Source organism: Bombyx mori, chromosome 8 (assembly GCF_030269925.1).
Source record: "Bombyx mori chromosome 8, ASM3026992v2".
Classification (NCBI taxonomy): domain Eukaryota; kingdom Metazoa; phylum Arthropoda; class Insecta; order Lepidoptera; family Bombycidae; genus Bombyx; species Bombyx mori.
The window spans coordinates 14,447,096-14,460,775 of record NC_085114.1 but is presented as its reverse complement, the minus strand read 5'-3'; the positions used below and the strand labels follow the sequence as shown (position 1 = coordinate 14,460,775).

Below are 13,680 nucleotides of genomic sequence, written 5' to 3'. Positions count from 1 at the left end.
TGTATGACTTTTTGGCGGGAACGCGAGGAGTGAAGTTGTGTGTGTGTGTGTGTTTTTTTTATTTATTGCTTACATGGGTGGACGTGTTCACGGCACACCTGGTGTTAAGTAGTTACCGGAGCTCATAGACATCTACAACGTAAATGCCGCCCACCCACCTTGAGATATAAGTTCTAAGATCTCAGTATAGTTACAACGGCTGCCCCACCCTTCAAACCGAAACGCATTACTGCTTCACGGCAGAAATAGGCAGGGTGTCAAACGTTCATTGGTAAAAGGGCCTTTTGTGAGCCCGCACGAGTAGATCGCACCATCGTACCTGTTTTTGCCGCTAAGATGCAGTATGTCGATTCAAGTTTGAAAGATTGAATTTTGGGAGGCTTCAACGACGAAGGGAAGATCTTCCACCGAGCGGGTGATATTTGCTCGGTAGACCGGCGGTCCGAATGTTGTTGTTCGGAACTTGTACATATGCGAGCTTATCTTGAAAATGTCTAAGCGAGATTCAGGCATCTGTCAAATATCTTGCGTTGTAATGATGGCTACCCGCCACAATACTATACAATTTAGACTTAGTAGTGATGTCCATATTATTCACTTTTGAATTATGCCTTACCCACTCCACAGCAATTGGTATAATATTATTTATACAACCGGCACGCTACGATGACCGTTTTGACATATTACAATAGTGATGTGAAATGTCAATTTATTCTTGAAAAAAATATAATGAAATCTATAAGTTTTTATTGCAAGTAGTACCTGATTAAAAAGGTTTAATAAAACAAAAATATAAATGCTTACTTAATATATTTGAACGATCTGAATATTGGAATGAAAATGAATATATGTACATACTTTATATGCACACAAGAAACAAATCAATACAAAATGATACCAAAAAAAAGATGCCACAAAGGGCTATATTCGTTTAAAAATGCTATATATATTTCGTTTTCTAAAATATTATCTATGTTCACATCTCTTTCATAATCTTCCCTTATTCATTTAACACTTCTATTCACCTTTTCCAAGTCTCCTTTAGTCACATGTTCACAAGCTTCTTCTAATATTTTTAGCATTTTTTTTTTTTTTGTTATTTTAATTGTATTAAGTTTCATTTTTTTTTAATGCCCAGTTGTGTAGTAAATAAGTGAACCAATAATTATAATCTTATAAAAATAAGAAATAAATGTTCGCAGGACCCTAATATATTAGCTTAATAAAGCTTAGAAATCAATGTAATAAATAAATTTTGTGTCCTCAAACATTCGATAAATTTTATGATTAACTGCACGTCACTATTGACAATAAAGAACAGCAATTTGCTCCTTCAAATGTAATCACTATTAATACGAAACTTCATGAGTGGACAAACGTCAAAACGGCCATCATAGCGAGCCGGTAGTGTAATGTAATACACGTATAATAATTAAACCAATTCTAACTTAATAGCATATGGTATATTAACATGATAGCAATTTTGTAATATTTTATAGATTATAGCATTTTTTATGATATTAAACTATGATTAGTGAATACGTGAGAAGTCACAAGAGATCATAGAGAGAGAGAGTGAGAGAGAGAGTATTCTTTATTGTACACCAAAAATCAAATAAACAGTGCGATACATTAAATACAAAAAGTAGAATTGGCGGTCTTATCGCTAAGAGCGATCTCTTCCAGATAACCATAAGGTGGACAAGAATCATTTGGAAACGAACTAACGAACGATCATAAGTCATAGGAAAGGAAGAAGTTATAAGTATTTCGACCAGCACAACGTTTCGGCTATAATAATAAAATTACTGTATTAAACAGTTTAATTTTCAAGATATCACGCTGCATGTAGAACCACAAAACGTACGAATGACCTTGCAACACAAAAATAGGTGTTGTATCTGACAGATAAGGCGATGTTTAGGCGTTGGTAGCTCCCGGATTGTTCTTTGATACTTTAATCCTTTGCCTTACCTCTTGCTGTGTGCTTGAGTGCTATTATTGCTGGTAGAACCTCTTGTGAGTCCGCACAGTTAGGTACCACCACCGTGCCTATTTCTGCCGTGAAGCAGTAATGCGTTTCGGTTTGAAGGGTAAGGCAGCCGTTGTAACTATACTGAGACCTTAGAACTCATATCTCAAGGTGGGTGGCGGCATTGACGTAGTAGATATCTATGGGCTCCAGTAACCACTTTACACTAGGTGGGCTGTGAGCTCGTCGACCCATCTAAGCAATAAAAATAATATTTTAATAAATAATTTTCTAACTTTTCGTTTCTTGAAATTTTAATCAAAAATTAATATCATATCTTTTTTTATAAGAGTCAACTATATAAATATTATTTTAGTTATAATAAAATCAGAAAAGTCTTGTTAAAGCCATTATTACTTAATTAGATTTAATGAGATGTCATATTATAGTCTAGACTCTAATGACTTATTGAACTAATTACTGGTTACTGGTTTGAAGTTGATACATTTACGGTGGGATCTCTATCCTACGATTCTTCTACTTTTACACCCTTCTACTCTTTTTACTCTATCTCTATATTAAATCATAATAAGATACATAGAAAGAATTAATCTCAAATAAGATAAGTAATTTAGAAGCTTTAATGTAGGGGGTAAATATGTACCTTCTCATTATATTTGGTGTAAGAGAGACAAATTCCCGATTCGAAACAGCAATTCATGGCGTAGCTAATAAATAATGCGTAAATTCAATTTTCTTAGTTTTTGGCATAAACAAAAATACTTTTTTTTTATATCGCGTAGGTATATTAGTGACGCATAATGAATATATTTTTAAGATTTAAACGATACTCCATAGATTATACACTTAATATATTAGAGACGATACTCTGCGTTAGCTATTTACGGACGGATCACATACATCTGATAAAATCCTTAGAAGATTTTCAGTATTTAATCTCTGCTGTTCAATAAAAGAATATTTGTGCGCTATTGTTAGTTAAGCGACGAAATCACTAGACAGACATTTACAAAATAGATACAAATACTTATTGTTTGTATAGAGGTTCATATTTTGGAAGCTCTTAAAGCCATAGATTATACACTTTATTTTCAAGTTTAAAGCGATACAATACTACCTCCAGACCATAGATTCTAGGCGACAACTAATGTGAAATACGAATAACCCACGAATAAATAATAAGTATTAGTAGGAAATAACCTTGAATTTTAAGACGGAAGCGATTGGTCATTATATGAGATTGAGATTCGCCCAATGTTCAATATTCGTTCATAATCACAGCTACCTCAAGATTTAGATTCGTTTGTATATTACATTATCACTTTTACTTTACAATTGACAGTTTTCTCTTGAAAAGTTGGATAAAAACTATTTTATAAATAACTAGATTAGTCAACTTACAACTTGAAAAAAAATGAAATCGTTTGATAAAGATGGCGATGAAGTGTTTTGTTTTTGCCTATTTCTATACGAGTGCGTACATAAATACTTATGTAGATAAAATTTGACATTATCTTTAATACTTTTCTTACATTGTAAGTGTTTTCTATTCTTAGCTGTGCTTAGTAATTTCGATAATTTATTTGAGATCACTTTGAAATACAGTATCGCAGGTTTAGCCTAAAATAAAGCGAACGAGGTCGCTTTGAGTGACAGATGCCTCCCGCGGTGAGTGACACAATATTTTAGCCTAACCTCTGCAGGGTTCTGACATAGTGACCGGAATAAACGTCTTTACATTTCGTTGTGAAATAGCAAAATAGCCACAATAGCTAGCTGCAATATTGTCAGGTAGAGGAAAATATTTATGTAGCTACATATTTTAAAATTCTGTATTTAATATTCTTTAAAATTCTTTTTCGCTAGGGTATCAAACACGATCCACAGATTCGGTAGAATCTGGCGCCAAGTTCCGTTCAAAAATCCCGTTGTAAACGGAGCGTCAGACTACCGACCATAGAGTTACTATTCTAACTGGAGTGCTTACTTCGTTTGACATAAAAACTAAAAATATACTTTATCTCTATGGCTTAAAGTTTATTTTTAAATAGCAAAAGATGTAAGGAAAAACGGTCTGAAAAGAGAATGATTATTAAGTGGTGGTGTCCCTCTCGCACATTTTACAAACAAAAAGCAGTGTTGCTAGCTTAGAGGATTTTCCATAAAATCTCGGAATTTGGACCCCGTCTTCGTTATCAAAAATGGCTTTTAGTGGTTAGTGGATTTTTTAGTAGCTTGGGTGTTGTTGAAAATTATCGAAAAGTTTAAAATCAATCCACTTTACAGGATCTTAAACATTTTATGACAATAATATATCTAAATACATATTATTTAAACGAAGTGACTTAAACTTAACTAGAAAATGTTGCGAGAATTTAGAATTTCCATCAACGTCAAAAATTAAATTGGTTCAAAATAAACGTACAAAGTTATGGTGAAATTAGTTTCTGATGATGACAATTTATATTGATTATATGATATATATTGATTTTTAATAGAACATCATATATTAATAAAGCTTATTAACAAAAAAATTATTGTTCTATGTTAATAAGAACTCTGTTTAATGGAAAATTTAATGGTGGGTACGTAGATTTCTGATGGTTTTCATGTTGAATTTGGTGGGAAGCCAGATTAATTGTTGGCATCACCGAAAAAGAGCTATGAATGGATTAAAAGAAAAATGGCGTCTATTTACGTTTGTAGTGCGAAGTTAAAATGGCACTGATACAGCTTGTGGCTTGTTTTTTTTTCGAAAATCGTGAAAGTTTCCGTGTAATCATGGTGAACACTTTTAATGTAAGTGGTTTTAAGCGAGAATCGTCTCCAGTTTGTGGAATATCCTTCCATATGTCAGATTCATTGATAAATTTTTACTAGTGTGAGCATATATTTTTAAAATGTGAGATATTTTTTCTCATTATAATATTTAATACCATTTGTCTTGTAAATTGTACTTAATCTATGTCATATACTAAATTTGAAAAAACAATCGTGAAAACTATAATTTTGCAATGTATTTTTCATATTATAAGAGCCATCACGTGGTATTTTTTGAACTTTTTTTATTGTATTGAATAGCGTCGCACGGAAGCATGTATATCATTTGCCTGACGTTAAGCGAACGAGTAGGATCTTCTAGTAAATATGACGTTGGAATTTCTGGAAAATGTCCTATATAAAGGTCAAACAAGAAGAATCAAGTACTCAAACGCAAGAAATAAAAAATACCCCGAGAAAAGCAAAATTACGACAAGATGTTAAGGTATTGAAACAAAAACTTAAAAGTCGCGAAATAGTGATTGTAAATATAAAGTCGATTTTAGATTTATTAAAGAAAAATGGCGATTTTTAATTGAATTGAAATTTAAATTGCGAAATTTTAATGATACTCATGGTCCACTTAGATATTGATTAAAATAAATTATGTATTTCGTTGAAAAAAAAGAATTTACTTAAAATAGAGGAAATGTTATATTATAAGACTACAGAAAATTAACTGAACTTAATAATAATAATATGTATAACCAATATTTTGTAAATAGAGATCAAGTACTATGTGTATCGTGTTATGTGTATTGACTTGTCATTTAAGAGTTATTTAATTGTCTACATATAACAAATAAATGAATTTCAGTTCATTTCATTTTATTACCTATTGTGTTTTATTTCCTAAAATGTAACTAGTAGACTTAATATACACGTGTCATTAAAATAGCACAGAAGTAAAAATACAAACAATTTTAAATCAATTGAAGATGTGAATGTAGGAAAAGAGCACCCGATACGCGCAGACCATGTGTGTTGCAGTGTCTCACTCAGTGTGTCAAATATTAATTTGCACGGCCCACTTAGCCAGTACATTAAAGTAGGAATTGCGTAATTAAGTTCAACATAATATATTATTTAAGTCGCGGTTGAGTATTCGGACGTTAAACACGAGTTTGAGGAAGTTTAAGTAATAGAACTGAGGTAATGATGTTTGTAATAAAACTCAGTGCTAGATTTTCGACAACGCAGCAATTTCCAAAAAAAACCGTCGAAAAAAAGTCACCATGACGACGAAGCAATGTTTAGAATTGAATTTACATAAATAAAAGGTTGCAAGCACGTGTTTTGTATTTACATAGGGTTACACAGAATTACTTAAGGTAAATTCAAAACTTATGCATGTGTATAATTTTGTCCTATAATTAAATTATATATGGTCACCACATTAGACAAGGACACCGCGACCAAAAAGTATTCTCTTTCGAGACCGATTTCTCGGCATTAGACAGCACTCCAGTTGTAGGTACTTATTAACTCCATGCTACCGACTGTGTTTACTGTGAGCAGAACAGTTTTTTGAAGTTGCGAAATTTTATTTAATTCTACGGTACTTCTGGTTCCTAAATTATATATTATATCAATCACTCACAACTTTATTTTACTGATATTAACTAGTTATATCAATTACAACAATTAATCTACTTGAAATTATTAATTTTATCACCACAAACTATGGCTCGCTCAAAAATTTCGATCCTGACTTTTTTCGATGTAAAAAGTGACATGCCACAGACTATAAATATTCGAGAATGGTAATCTACGGCCGCCAGGGTGCGCTGGAATTATTCCTATTTGTAATGGATTTTATGACCTGGTAACTGAGACCTTTAAGTCATGTCTTATTTTAATTTATATTCATATTTTTATGAAAAATGATATTATGGAGTGAAATGAAATGTGATATTATGGAGTGAAATGAAATGAAGATGATTAATTTGAGACATTAATCAAAAGGGATGAAATGAAATGAGATGAGATGATATGGAATGAAATATAATCTCAGTAAAATGGTGGTGGTCATTTACTAAGATCTCAGTGGACTTTTTGGAGGAAACCGAGAAGTTACGTACAGCGGCTTTGTTTCATTTTCCCACGTTTGTGCACTTTCACAGATATTAAACAGTTAATAAACCACTATTATTACACATTTAAACCCGAAGAAACACTAAATAGACAAATTAAAACAAATCACACAACTTCACACCTCGCGTTCCCGCCAAAAAGTCATTATTCCTACATAAACTGTAGCTTCAAGGGGATAGTTTGCAGTTCTTATTGAACGGTTTATACATTAAATAACGTTATTGTTGTTACTGTTAGTATTTTAGTTTAAGTACTGCCGAAGCAAGTACTGTTGTTACTGTTGGAGAAACAATTTTGTTTTGTAATGTAATACCGAAATACTTTACGAGATGGCGTTACAAAAAATCCCTTCCCAAAACTATAAAACCGTTGTGATTGTCTACGATAATAAATAATATAATAACTAATATTTATAATATTTATTATTATAGGTGATTGTTTAAGATGCTATGAATATTTCGGTTTTGATTTCATCAAAATAACTTGAACTTTACTACTGAATTCCGATGAAAATTCTAATTAAGGCTGAGTTAAGTTCAGCTTTTTATTTAAGCCTCTTACTGTAGTTTTTAAATTACATTTATGCGGATTGATGTTTCAAGGCTTTCAGATTTTAATTTTAAATTTTGAAATAATTAAGAACAGCGTCATCTACCCTTCACATTTGAAACAAAATTTAATTCGGTTTAAATTTGTAAAAGTTGATGTTGATTATTATTACACTGTAACGCAGCGTTCCGTTTCGCGGGGCAACAGCAGCCAAAGGGAATGTGACTCAGGTCCGTGCCGCGACGACCCACCCCGCGCTAACCGCGCCCGCGCATCTGTTGCATCATTCGCACCCCCAATTATGGCAATTAGTGCGCGCCAGACTTTGAAGCGGAATACACGCGTCCCCGGTCGATACCGGAACTGACAACCCGAGAGTCTCATGCCAGTCGGGCACCTAAAATTAAACTGGCAGCCCAAGCGCGGGCCCTTTAACTAGTATTTCGGAGTGAATCTACGTAATTACGACACGTACTCGTCGTCAGTCACGGCGTCAATCCGATTTTCAAGACGTTGAAGAAGAAATTGGTTCAACCGCGGGACCGACGCCAACATTTACCGCAAACACCATGGCGTCATTACAAGAAAGTCAAATGGCAGCATTCGAACGCCTACTCGACCGAGTTTTTGAGCATAAAACTCAACTCGAATCATTAGCAACACCGACGTCGGAGCCGACATCGCCGCCTTCCTCGACGCCCGCTCACCATTCTGGGAACTTCGCGTCATGCACGGCGCGGTTCAGCGGAGTGCCCGGCGACTCACTCGACGGTTTCCTTGACGCGGTCGAATCATACAAAGATTGTGCTGACGTAGGACACGCCATCGCGTTACGAGGACTCTCGATGTTACTAACCGGAAATGAAGCCGTGTGGTGGCAAGGCGTTAAAGCTAGCATCACTTCCTGGGACGACGCTTTATCATCGTTACGAAGCGCTTTCGGTGATTGCAGACCGCCCCATCGAGTCTACTTAGAGCTCTTCAAAATGTCGCAAGGACAAAGAGAGAAGACGGAGATCTTCGTTGCCAGAGCACGAGCCCTGCTAGCTCGACTCCCACCTGGTGACCTTAGTGAGAAAGTTCAAATTGATATGCTTTACGGCCTTCTACACCGTCGTGTTCGTAAAAGATTAAGAAGAGACGAAATAACTTCATACGACACGTTATTAAAGAAAACGCGCCATATCGAGGACTCCATCTACGAGACCAGTCCGCCTGAATTTATTCATCATCCTCAGCGAGCGACGCCACGTTCATCGGGTAGTACCGTAGGCGAAGTTCCCGCCGGTGCTTCGACTTCGGCGCGGATGACGCCGCGGAAAATATTCAACTCGGGCGCCACTGGCGGCCCGCCACGCGACGACAGCGCTGCGCCGAGCACCGTTCGAGTCCCCGCGCCTCGCTACACGAACACTGATAATGTATCATCTACGTCGATTGTTAAAAGACTGTTCTGTGTTTATTGCAAAAAGTACGGACATATTCGTGATGAGTGTTTAAAATTAGCGTCAAAAACGAAATTCGACAACGAAAATACGCAAGCTGTATCCTCGTGTTACGGGTGTGGTACCAAAGGTGTTACTCGGTCTCAGTGTACAAAGTGTAACGCAAGTTATTACGCCGTCGACGCTGCACGGACCCGATCAGTCACATCCGATTTACCTATTGGTAAAGTAAATACACAGCTGTCAAGTTCAGTGAACTCTATTCATCGCGACAGCTCGTTGCATACAGCTTGCGCTTCAAACACCGTAAAGTCGTCCATTTATATTAATAATCGTAAACAATGTTTTGTTGATAATGAAAATAATTATTATCCTACCGATTTTAAGGCGATTCTTCCTCCGCGCTTTTTCGGTACTGATAACAAGGTTAGACTTCAAAATTATTCTAGACTTAATCATAATATAAACAATAATATTAGTTCTAGGAATAGGCCCCTGATGCGTTACTCGAGTGGTACCGAACCAAAACATAGTTATTCCGAGGTACCAAGTGGCCGCGATAGGGTGACCATGATGAACGAAAATAGGGTGACCATGATGAACGAAAATAGGGTGACCATGGAAAACGTCGGACATTTTTCGACAATTAATTCTAATGTGAAAAGTGTTGCCCAGAGTAACTCTACTGAGCACCAGGTTAGGTTAAGACCAATTTTAAGTGTTCAAATGTTAGGTATACGAGGTAATGCTTTGTTGGATACGGGAGCTAAGAGTAGCGTTGCCGGAGCGTTGCTTTATGAATTGCTGTTAAAGCATAACCATCCGTGTGAGGAAACCAGGCGTCGGGTGAGGCTTGCAGACGGTTCCGCGCGCACCCGCCGAGTTTTGCTCACTACTCTAGAAGTAAGGATAAGTCCCGAAAGGTCAGTAACCCTTGAATTTACTGTTTTTCCAGATGCTCAAAATAATGAAACTTTGCTTGGCATGGATTTTTTGGTGGCAGCAGGTATTGTGCTTGACTTTGCTTCATCCACTTGGCATTTTTCGGGAAAACGGGTTACCTATCCAATTGAATATGAGTGCCCTAAGCCATGCATGTTTGCTTCTACTGCTAACTTCCTGCGTGATGATAAGGGTTCTATGCTTGGCTCCGATGAACGACAGCAGCTATCACATTTATTGCAGGAGAATGGAGACATCTTTAGGGTGGGGGAGCCCCAACCCTTTACGCCGAGCACCACATTGATACCGGTGATCATCCGCCTATATCGGTACCGCCGTATAGGCTCACTCCTGTGCTTCAACAGCGAGGAGAGGTTCTCGCAATCGATTTGTTCGGGCCACTGCCAGAAGGAGAGCAGGGGGAGCGATGGGTACTCCTGGTAGAGGATGTAGCTACAAGATGGGTAGAACTCTACGCACTTGTTGATGCCACCGCCGTGGCTTGCTCCCGAGTCCTACTGGAAGAGTATTTCCTTCGTTATGGCTTGCTTATGCGTCTAGGGGTGTAACACGTAAGTTCATGCCACGACGGGATGGCCCGTATCGCGTAGTAAAGATAGTTAGTCCTACAACGTACTTCATAGCAGACTTGTCAAACAATGTCATCGGCAAGTATCACACCGCGGATTTAACCCACTCTCCGTCAAATTCAAGTACGGATCCAATTATGCCAAAGAGGCAGAGAGGAAGGCCGCGTCTTCAGACTAACAGTCCCAAGTTGGACTCGGGACGCGTTCCCAACTTGGAGGGGGAGTATGTAACGCAGCGTTCCGTTTCGCGGGGCAACAGCAGCCAAAGAGAATGTGACTCAGGTCCGTGCCGCGACGACCCACCCCGCGCTACCCGCGCCCGCGCATCTGTTGCATCATTCGCACCCCCAATTATGGCAATTAGTGCGCGCCAGACTTTGAAGCGGAATACACGCGTCCCCGGTCGATACCGGAACTGACAACCCGAGAGTCTCATGCCAGTCGGGCACCTAACATTAAAACACTAATTAATTGAGCGTTTCATTAGCTTTTAAGCTGAGTGACTATTTATAATTTATTTTTATTAAGTAATAAATGAGCAAAAAATAATACTTAACAAAAAGATATGAAATCCGAACAAAAACAGTTTCACTGTAAAAAATTGCGCCAAGTCCACATTTATAAAACTCATCTCAATAACATTTGCACTTTACAAAAAAAAGAAGACTTCAATAGCTTTCATTCTCTACAAAAATATGTGAAATACAGAAAAATACCAAGAAACCGTCATAAAGATGAAAAAATAAAAAAAAAATTGTTGAAAATTTAAAAATAAAAAAATAAAAATTTTATCGTACTTGGCGCGCTTCATTGAGTACCCCAAATTTTTCAGGATAAATGAACATCCTTTCAATGTTTAGAAATTTATAAGTAGGTCAACCTATGAAATGCATAAATGTAATTAATGAATTATTATTTCATAATAAGTTTTACAAAAGTTAAGTAAAATCGACATCTCATACGTATGTTATTTGAATTTTTTTCATTTCCCACTCATCTTTTATGATTTGAACTAAACACCCTCTCGTGTTCGCTTATACAAATACAAACTACTTACGAGTCGATACGTATGTATACGTTGGCTCCAAAACATTTGAAAAAATTCTCAAAGATGTTTTTCAAAGGGTAGAAAAGAATAATAAAGTTTCAGCTGAATCTAAAGGGGTCGGACGCAAAAGTGGTCGATTTGGCATATAATAGCCCATAGGTATATAGTGAGAGCTGTTGAAAATTACCGTAGTTCTGTCTCAATTTCTCATAAAACGCTAACAAGAGCGAAAAAGACAACCTGGGTAACTTTTTCAGCTTTCACTGTATATTAAAGCAAAATGGTTTTTTTCTCGGGTTGAAATTCTTCCGAAAAATTTTGGGGTACTCAATGACGCGCGCCAAGCACGATAAAATTTTTATTTTTTTATTTTTAAATTTTCAACAAATTTTTTTTTATTTTTTCATCTTTATGACGGTTTCTTGGTATTTTTCTGTATTTCACATATTTTTGTAGAGAATGAAAGCTATTGAAGTCTTCTTTTTTTTGTAAAGTGCAAATGTTATTGAGATGAGTTTTATAAACGTGGACTTGGCGCAATTTTTTACAGTGAAACTGTTTTTGTTCGGATATAAAAACACAATACTCGTGTTAGAGCAGCAGTAAAGGTAGCTATTTGATGAAAAGGCGATCAAAACTGTCCTAAATGTCAGGTTAGAGAAATAAATGAATGAATAGTAAATAATTAATCCTACATCGCTACTATCTACTACTTTCACTGGTGGTAGGACCTCTTGGGAGTCCGCACGGGTAGGTACCACCACCCCGCCTATTTCCGCCGTGAAGCAGTAATGCGTTTCGGTTCGAAGGGTGGGGTAGCCGTTGTAACTATACTGAGATCTTAGAACTTATATCTCGAGGTGGGTGGCGCATTTACGTTGTAGATGTCCATGGGCTCCAGTAACCACTTAACACCAGGTGGGCTGTGAGCTCGTCCATCCACCTCAGCAATAAAAAAAAATAATCTCTCTATGACATCAACCAATAGTATATTATTATCACATTTCCTTTCGCTGGTTTCTGCATGTGAAAAATCACTTATTCGATAACCCGTCTTTGTCTAACGAACGTTCAATACTCACTAAATCGATTATAGACTCGAGTTCTTTACGATTCACGACCACAATAGAATCGATTCGTTACCCGTCGAAAGATTTCGGGGCCTCGCCGATAATGTTGCGATTTTCGTAAAAATTTCCAATAATGTGGGCGTTTGTACAAATAGGAACCGAAGTCGCAACTCATTATGATATTCGGTCGAGCGCTGTATGATTCACGAGCGAGAATATTGTGGAAAATGTTTGAAATGAAACATTATATTTTTATTCGCCGGCGTCGTGGCCTAAAGGATAAGACGTCCATTGAATTCGTATCTAGCGATGCAACAGAGTCCAAACGAATCCCGCCGGCGGGTACCAATTTTTCTAATGAAATACGTACTTGACAAATTTTAATGTTCAAGATTAACTTTCACGGTGAAGGAATAACATCGTGTAATAAAAATCAAAGCCGCAAAATTATGATTTTCATAATTACTGGTGGTAGGACCTCTTGTGAGTCCGCACGGGTAAGTACCACCACCCTGCCTATTTCTGTCGTGAAGCAGTAATGCGTTTCGGTTTGAAGGGTGGGGAAGCCGTTGTGACTATACTGAGACCTTAGAACTCATATCTCAAGGTGGGTGGCGCATTTACGTTGTAGATGTCTATGGGCTCCGGTAACCACTTAAAATCAGGTGGGCTGTGAGATCGTCCACGCATCTAAGCAATAAAAATAATCGGTTAGTACACGACATTTATCATTGGAATTTACGGCAAAAGTTAGTTTAAAAAATTATATGTTTTAAATTTAACTACAATAATTATGTTTACCACATACAAATAGCTGAAGAAGTTTTGTGTTTTGTTTTATTTTGTGTATGTAGTGTTTCTTCAGATTTAAATGTGTAATAACGGTGGTTTATTAACTGTTTAATATCTGTGAAAAGCACAAATGTGGGAAAATGAAACAAAGCCGCTGGACGTAACTTCACGGGATCCTCCAAAAAGTCCACTGAAAAAATCTCAGTAAATGACCACCATTTTACTAAGAATATATTTCATCCCATATCATCTCATTTTATTTTATTTCATCCTAGATGTCTCAAATTAATCATCTTCATTTCATTTCATTCCATATTTTTATTTTTAAAAAATAAGA

General features: G+C 36.6%; 1 protein-coding gene across 4 annotated transcripts in view; it reads right to left on the bottom strand.

Moving 5' to 3' along the window:
• The window catches only part of Lgr (leucine-rich repeat G protein-coupled receptor), a 57,613-nt gene that overhangs the window by 35,318 nt on the left and 8,615 nt on the right, over positions 1 to 13,680 (bottom strand). The window contains exon 1 of one of the 4 annotated variants that reach the window (XM_038012254.2): positions 2,637 to 2,766. In XM_038012254.2, coding sequence (XP_037868182.1) covers positions 2,637 to 2,644 — 8 coding nt within the window. In that variant the 5' untranslated portion in view covers positions 2,645 to 2,766. 4 annotated transcript variants of the gene reach the window in all.